A 9,081-nucleotide genomic window follows, 5' to 3' on the forward strand; every position below is an offset into this window, starting at 1 on the left:
GGCACGTTTGATGCAAAACAAGATTATGGAGTTGGGTTGGGAAGTTCTCCCCCACCCACCATGTTCGCAAGATAGGGCACCATCAAATTACCATCTTTTTCATTCGCTGCAACACCATCTTAATAAGAAAATGTATGCAAATGTGGAAGGTGTTAAAGAGGATATTGACATATTTTTTGCTTCGAAGTCAAGTGATTTCTTTAATCAGAGCATTAACAACCTGATTGTAAGATGGAAAAGCATCATCAATAAGAATGGAAACTGTTTCATTTGATATATAAGTTGTTTGGGTTTTTTCATCTAAAAAAAAGCAACATTAGTTTCTTGACAACCTAATATATGAATGATAAGGGCTGGCTTTAAGATTTTTTTAAATTTATGTTCTTAATAGTTTTGGTTTAGTTTAGAAGATAGACCAATGAGTCCCTTGTTGTCCCTAAAACATGATGTTATGTTATTTTAAAGTGTTAGAGAAAATTCCCATTTTGAACTTCAAATGCACAAAATTGTACCTTTGTCAAAAATGACTTTGTATATAAGGTTATTGTGCATTCAAGGGTATATACGTTCATATGAACAGGAACACATAACTTGATAAGCTCATTTATCATATTTATAATTAACACATTCCTAGTCACAAAATCTGGTGTTTTTATTTTCAAGAGCAATTTTTTTAATATCAATTGGAGACTCCTTACAACAGAAGCAATTCAAAATAATGCCACACAATGTTTCAGTGTTTGTAATATTTGTTTTTTCATGTGTTGCAGAAGCTTTATGTTGTTCATGCTATAGCTGTGGTATGGGAATGAGGGGAGCAATTGTCCCCCCAACCTAGATTTGTGTAGAGGAAGAAATTAAGAGTGACAATAGTCATCCTCGAGTAGAGGAATTCTTATTGGGAGGAAAACAACAAAAATTTCCATTTATAGATTCATCAACATTTTTAAGAAAATGTATATATTGTATAGGGTCACTAGTTACTCCGTAACAATACTCTTAATGTGTAATTAAGTAATATCAAAAAAATTTCAGACTTCTTGAAAGTCCTGCCCTCATCAAAAGGAAGATCCTATAATGTAATTATCATTAATCTGTAATATAGGTTTTTGGGCTCATGAAATAGGAAGAATGGTTGGTGTGGAATTTCCATTTGTTCCAGTTCATCATCAGTATTTAATTACATCAACTATACCTGAAGTGAAGGAACTAAAGGTCTGTTCTCTTTGGTACTCTTACACAATGTGTGCATTTGTACATTGTTTATATTATTGAGTTTCGTATGAATAAAATTTGATAGTTACAGAATTGTATTTTATGAGCAGCTTTCCAAAGTGAGACTAAGGTTATATGACAGGAACTAAATAATGATGTGAGATACACGTTTATGTATAGTATTAAAAAATTGGTATGGAGAAATCAAGTGTATACTAATATTTACCAAAATGTTTGAAAGCATGCATGTTACATACATTAACAGTTAATTTGTCTTGAATGAAAGTTATTGCTGTATCTTAGTATGTTTTTCTATTGTACTTTGAATGTATTAACCTGATGGATAATAATGTAAATCAAATCATGTAACTTATAATTTTCTCTGTAAATGTTGTTTGCTTGTTTTTGTACTGTAGCATGATGTGAATTTATAGGTTCATACTAACTGACATACAAAGCTTATCAGTGTTGTACTTGCAAGGGAGCACCAAGTCATCACTTTATGTGCAGGGAAAATGCCATGTCACTCCCATTCAAATGTGGATTGACGGCATTGTAATTTTGTCTCTAATATATATAATGATGTTTTTATCATTAGTTTAAAGCTCTCTGACCTTGCATTTAATGCTGCTTTACAATAATATACCTCAAGAAATGATTTTCTGAATTTTTACTTAATTAGTAAACCCTGTAGCCATATTAAGTAACAAGTTTGATAATTAGCTGTTCAGTCAGGAGGGGGGGGGGGTAAGAAAGATCATGGCAAATCCTTACTTTTGAATTTAGCATTACATCACATAGAGTAATACAAATAGCAATTAGATGTAGGAGCAAAATAATAGTCAATAAGAACTATATTAGCATTCTCTGAATTTCTAGTGTTTTTTTCCCAAGTAACATTTCTGGAGTGAAAAAGAAAACCTGAAAGACAAAACAGTCTTATGCCCATTCATTTTAAGGTGACATAAAGATGTTATAATTAAAAAATTATATTCTTTTACTGTTATATTCCAAAATTAATGTACCTTTAAAAGAATATTTTACTAAAGTTTAGCTTTGATATCATGAAATTGTATGGTAGCATATTAATGTGTACTGAGACATTAATGTGACTGTAGACAGTGTTCCATTTTTGTTTGCCAAACAGAAAGAACCACCTGTGTTGCGTCACTTGGAAGGCTCATTCTATTTAAGACAGGAAAGAGATGGGCTTTTGATTGGCCCTTATGAACATCAAATGAAGATGAGACTTTGTGATGACTGGGTGACCAATGGAGTGCCACATGGTATTTTGATAAAAAGAAAATTCAATATTTAACACATTCAGAGGATAATAATAGGCATATAGAGTTAGTATAAATTGCAAACATCTTTTCAGGGTAAAGTATTACTTTCAATTTATCAGAAAAGAAAAAAAGGTACATATATATTTATTACATGTCTTTCATTTTATGGAACCCTTGATACAATATTATTTTGTCCAAAGGCATATTTATTTGTTCAAATTCCTTTTTTATATGTGTGCAAAAGACCACATTATTTCTAACATTTGTAGAAAGATGTGTGTCATTTAAAAAAAACAAAAAACACACCATTAATTGACATCCTTTTTAAATTTTTTGTTATTTTTTAACTCTAGAATACTGGTGGAGTCACCCCATTGGCTTTTTAAACACATTTTTCTAAGCTGTTTATGCACCAAATTGTTTGTGGGTCCCTAATAATGTACAAGTCACCCAAAAAATTTAAATACCATTAAAATTACAATTATTCCCATTAATTACTGCCGGGAACCATCTATGTACTTTACCTAAAAATTGTGTAATTTTACCTAAGTTGGTTGGTTGGTTCATTAAAGTAGGTGTGGTTATAACAGGCAGAAACATAAAATTACTCACTGTGATGTAATATGTGAGCCCCATTAATATAAGAAGTCAGTAATTTAAAAGTTAATGGACATATTTCTTTTCAATTCAAAATTTAAAAGCAATTTATTATTAAATCATTACAAAATTTAAAGTGTTTATAGTGAAGGTTTTCATCTATTTTAAGTTAATTTTGTTCCTTTCAGAAAACTAAAGTAGGGTATTGAATGAGTGTCATTTCCAACCAGTTAATGGAAAATTATTTAAGGACGACTTACCTTGTCTGAAAAATATCTTACAAATCACTGGTCGTTTCTTTACAAAAAATAAAACTTAAGTTTTTAATATATTATGTAATACATCATTTATGACCAAATGTTAACGCCACAATTTATGACTGCTAGAGAAAGTTATAAGATGTATGCAGCTTTGTGCCCATAACCATATAACATGGGAAGTTTTCTAAGGAGAGTTATGGTTAGTGAGATAATCTGAAATCATCCATTGGTATATTTTAGTAATAATAAGTGTCAAATGTAGTATCATAAAGTGAGGTAAAATATTTGGTAACTTTTTATTTATCCTATTCTATTCTTAGAAATTAAAAGCTGAAAATATATAATAGAGCATACCTATTTGTTTCTGAAAGTACATTTTGCTGCTAAAATAATTATTTTATTTGTTGGTTTAAGTATGGAACTATTCTATATAGCTCATATTTTTGTGTAGGATTTGGAAGAGAATTGTTTGAACCAGATCTTGATCGCTTATCAGATCATTTAGAAGTTGCTATGGACCTTGTTCCTGTATTACGTACAGCTAATATCCAGACTACAGTGGCAGGCCCAATAATGTATACTCCAGACCTGCTGCCTGTTATTGGCCCTTACCAAGGACTACCCAACTTCTGGATGGCTGCTGGTTTTGGGTAACTTTTAAAAAGTTATTTATTATTGTTCTTTATATATAAAATACATAAAACTATGGTAATTTATGTACTACTTAAAATAATGCAAGGCATATGTGAATTTTTCCCCTGCAATTTGTGTTTTGATGTGTATCATTATTGATAAAGTTCAATAATCTTCATTATATCCATTAAACAATTAATTTCTGTTATATATAATTCCGATAAGGTACTCTCCCTCCACTCACAAGATTAGCTTTTCTCGTTTTGTGCTGCTCTCTATATATGAACTTTTTTCAGAAATGCATGCCACAAGCTTTCATCCTCCCTCAGTTGGAATCCAACACGTCTCTCATGCAAATCATCATGTGTCACCTCTCTACCAATAGGAGAGCACTACTATCATGTGATGCATGTGACTCCCTCTACACGCTACTACCAAACTATTACTTCTCATTTGGCAGCTGTCGATTTCAGACATTCATTTTTACATTATTCAGTTACCTTGAAGTGTTTTTTTTATTTTTCTTAACTTTATTTCCACCACTTTACAGTTGTAGAGTTAATATTTTAATAAAGCATTATTTCCTCATTTCCCGCTTATGAATTATGAAGTTACAGTCACCACTTCAGGTACTTTGCCAGCGTCTGATGCCGTATTTTCAGCCACGTGTGCGGGCAACCCGTTAGGGGATATATCGTCGCTCATTCACTGAGAGTTTGAGCAGTATTTAAGCCAACCTCTCTTGCCTACTTCAGTCCCACCTCCTCCTGAGCCTTTCGGACTGCACCAGACTGTAGATGATTTTGATCCTTTGTTTCCCCACCCGGAGTTTGCCGTGCCTTCCCGTTCACTACCTGATGATTCAGCTCATCCGGCATTGGTCTTTTCAGACTATCTCTCAAGTATGTGATGTTTTGTTTGTTACACCTGTTTCCTATGGCCCTAGACCTTCTCTCTTACATGAAACTTCCCGACCCTACTTAGTCTTTCCCCCGTCCCCTGATATTAGGGTTCATGCTGACTGTTTTATTACCTCTCAATTGGGGGAGGGTGTTAGTATGCCTTGTTCCACATGAACTTCGGATCAGTCAGCTCTTGCTTATCATCAAGCAGACTTGCCTTTTCTCGACCAACAGTTGTTGGGGTCAGTTCTATCTGTTTGGGGGGCAAAACTAGATTACCCTGTCCAACTTACCCAAGCCAAATTTTCTCGCCTTCGTCTCACCCTCACGATCCTGTTAAGGTACCTTCTTTCATTCACCTTCTGTCAGAGAATTTTCTGCTGAAATCTTCTTCATCCGTACTTCTATGTTGGCTTATCTGTCGTCTTCGGCTTTTCACAAGATCACTAGAGTGTAAATTCCTCATGATAATTGTATTATAATATGTCTGTTCCAGACCAAACCACCATGCTCATCCCAACCCTGCCATGCCTAGATTGAATAAATCAGTGTGGTCTGCTTTTCAAAATAAGGTTTCGTGATCACCCATTGCACTGTCTCGGGTGTTGCAGTCCCTCCAGACTTTTCACTGCACTTTTACCCCCCTTTCTTCCTACCCTCATGCTGATGTCGGTATCCAATGAGGGAGGTTTTGGGGATCAAGTGAACCAATCACATAAGTCCTCACACAGGTTTTGGGTTGTCCATCTTCCATTCTTGTCTCGTCTTCTGTATTGTGGGTCACAGAAGGTTTATGTGGCCTGTTCCTGCTTCTGTCCTGGGTTTTTCCTCATTGGGTGACAAGGTTGTTACCAATCAGGGGTCATTTTGGGCTGGTTTCATGGTTGCATGGGTTGAGTGTATGCGATGGACTTGTTGTTTCTGCTGTCCGAGCCGATTTTCTCAGGAAGATGATTAATGTCTGCATTTTATACATATATTAAGATTAAAGCTATCATTTTTATAGATTTCTGTGGTTTGTTATTTTTTAAAGTAACTATTGTTTTTGTTTACTATACCGAATAAATCATCATGTTTTTCGCATCTTAATCACTGCTGAATTTAATTTGTCTTATGTAATATTAGTAGCTGTACATTCACCATTTTCTCTATTCTTTTGTAACATTCATTTTTGCTTGTAAAATTTTATATTTTATGAAATATCATTATTTTTGTGATTACCCCAGTATTTGTCCTCAATTCTGAAAAAAACATTGAAAGAGAAAGAAGAAATAGCTAAATTACTAAAATTTATTTCATTTCTTCAAGTAAAAAATACTGTACAATCAGTCCAACCATAATCATTTGCATCTGTGAAGTCAACAAGTTTTATCCCCAGAGAAAGATAATGGTGAGAAAGTTACTGCTTCATCATCTACTGATGGTGCAGATCATTATCACCACAAGGTAATATCGGAAGCACCACAGTTGACAACTTTAACAAGCACTTCTACTGAAAGAAATCCATCAACTGATCCTGCACTGTGGCATCCTATTAGTAAAGAGCTATGTTCTTTTTAGGTTACTAATAGTTTTTCATTCTGTCAGAATCATGATCATAATTTCAAGAATTCTGAATACACATATACAGCCCAGAAAAGGTATTTATTGCATTCTGCTTTTGAAGGCAAAGTGCATAATGGCGAATTGTTCACCATAAATGGTTATTATATTCACTGTTAACTGGTTCAGTTTACTGCTTTGTGTGCAGGTTATATTTTAGTACAAATTTGACTTTTTCTACGACAGGTTTTTGATGATTGAAAGCATGCAGGCAGTCAAATTTCTGAACATGAAAATGGCCCTGAACATCGAAATTGTATGCTCATTTACTGCAGTTGTCAAAAGAAGACTTGGCCTAATGGACTCAGCATTTTTGAAACAGTTCAACAAAGAGCAACTTTACTCGCAAAATGTTCTAAAAAGAGTTGTTGCTCTTGTGAAATTCTTGACAACAAGAGGTTTGGCATTCTGTGGAGGTAATGAAACCATAGGTTCACAGCACAATGACAATTATTTAGGAGTATTAGAGCTGCCTAGTGAATTTGTTCCATTTCTCAAAGGGCACATTGAAAAGCATAGAAATGCTGGTAAGGGAAATCCTGCATACTTTTCTGCCAATATTTTGAAGAATTTATCTGCCTCATGGGTGGTAAAGTGTTATCTGAAATAATTTTGGAAGTAAAAAAAGTGAGGTACTATTCACAGAATGTTGACTCAACTCCAGATATATGCTGTGTCGATCAATTAACCTTTACAGTTCTATATGTTAAAGATCAAGTTCCAGTTGAGTGATTTCTGCAAATTATCTCAATTCATGGTCATGGAGTAGAATATTTAGCTGATGTATTGAGCTACTTGCAAGAGAAAGACATTTCATTATCTGACTGTCATGATCAGTATTTTCATAATATGGCTGGACAGTGTTCTGGTTTTCATGCAAGAATTAAAAAATTAATAAACTGTTGTTCCCTGTACTATACATTCTTTAAACCTTGTTGAAGACAAGGCTGCAGGAGTATGCAATTTGCAAGTTGTGTTATATTTTGATTTAGTGCAGTGATTAATACACCTTTTTTGCTGCATCAACTCAACATTGGCAAATGTTGGTTTCTTCTATTGGCCATGATCATAAAATTGTAAAACAATTATCTAGAACTCGAGGAGTCAGATATGCTTCATGAACTCTATTTTGACCATGTTATTTGTGACTTTGCAAATAAAAAACAAAAAAGAGACGCATAGAATTGTAGATAAATAAAATATTTGTGTTTATACTTTGTAGTTGCTAATATATGCAGAAATTCAATAAAAACCTACTGTATTGTCTGTATTTTTTTAAGTGTGACCGACTTTAGTGGATGGGGCCCCAATTCACATTTAGCCAAGGGCCCCGAATATCCTTATGATGGCACTGAACACGTTTTCCATCTGATTCTGTATTCAATTTGTTTGATGAAACATTTTTGAATAAGCATAAATTTAGGTCAAATATATTTAAGAAAAGTGTTTAAAAATCAATAAAAATTTCATTAAAACAGCATAAACCATTTTTTCACAAGGATATTATAAACATTATTTAGGATTTCCTGATTTATCGCATACATAATATAGCTTTATTTTTCGTAGATATGGTATAATACATGCTGGTGGAGTTGGTCGTTATATAGCAGACTGGATGCTGGATGGAGAACCTCCATATGACTTGATCGAAACAGATTCTAATCGTTTTGGGAAGTGGGCTACACGGTATAAAAATACTTTTTCACAAAGCTGTTTTGTAGGTCATTTCAATCTTGCATACAAAAATAATTACTAAATAAGTATACAATTTCTGTTGCGTTGTTTATGAACACACTACATGTATATAAGTTATTTTTCATCCACAATGTTTTAAGTAATAAAACTTGACGGCTGACTGTTAACATATAACCACAGTTCAAAATATATAATGAAGTAGGTAGCACACTGGTTAAAACTTAATCAAGTTTGAAACTGAGTGCTGGTAGTGTATTGTGTGCTTCTCAATAAATAATAACAATTCTCATTTAAAAGAGTGTGGTGAGTCATACGGATTTGTTTACAGTTTGTAATAAACCTAAAGACACATACAGAGCTACTACTAAAAAGAGTAAAATCATCAGAACTGTTTTTAAAACTTAATATCATTTTCATTCTTTACTTTTATTTTTTTTTTGCCAGTATGATCACATATAAGGCACAATTCAGTCTAATTAGGCTTAATTAAGTTAATATTGTAGCTTTTATTGTTTTTCTCTTACATAATTGCCGTATTTTTAATTGTTGTCATAATTTGAAATGGCTAGTCATGTGACTGTAGCAGTTACAGATATCTAATTATTGAACTAATTACAAGCTTTTGTTCTGCAGTAATTATGTCTTTGCCAAAGCCCGAGAATCTTATGGAATGAACAATGCTATTTCATACCCCAAGGAGGAACGATGGGCTGGCCGACCCACAGCAAGAACAACAACAATGTATGAAAAGCAGTTAGAGCGAGGAGCTGAAATGGGTTTTCATGCAGGTCAGAGAGTCATATTAGTTATTTAAAAACTTCCTTTTAATCGTATGTATATATATATATATATATATATATATATATATATATACACACATATATATTATTA

At 33.3% G+C, this 9,081-nt stretch overlaps 1 protein-coding gene across 1 annotated transcript in view; it reads left to right on the forward strand.

The window, feature by feature from the left end:
- Nucleotides 1–9,081, forward strand: part of LOC106462892 (dimethylglycine dehydrogenase, mitochondrial-like) — a 44,735-nt gene that overhangs the window by 20,636 nt on the left and 15,018 nt on the right. Inside the window, exons 6-10 of the mRNA XM_013922857.2 lie at nucleotides 1,106–1,215; nucleotides 2,363–2,501; nucleotides 3,810–4,008; nucleotides 8,062–8,181; nucleotides 8,824–8,978. Of these exons, the coding sequence (XP_013778311.1) occupies nucleotides 1,106–1,215; nucleotides 2,363–2,501; nucleotides 3,810–4,008; nucleotides 8,062–8,181; nucleotides 8,824–8,978 (723 nt within the window). The remainder of the gene's footprint in view (nucleotides 1–1,105; nucleotides 1,216–2,362; nucleotides 2,502–3,809; nucleotides 4,009–8,061; nucleotides 8,182–8,823; nucleotides 8,979–9,081) is intronic.

Source organism: Limulus polyphemus, unplaced genomic scaffold, assembly GCF_000517525.1.
Source record: "Limulus polyphemus unplaced genomic scaffold, Limulus_polyphemus-2.1.2 Scaffold1277, whole genome shotgun sequence".
Classification (NCBI taxonomy): domain Eukaryota; kingdom Metazoa; phylum Arthropoda; class Merostomata; order Xiphosura; family Limulidae; genus Limulus; species Limulus polyphemus.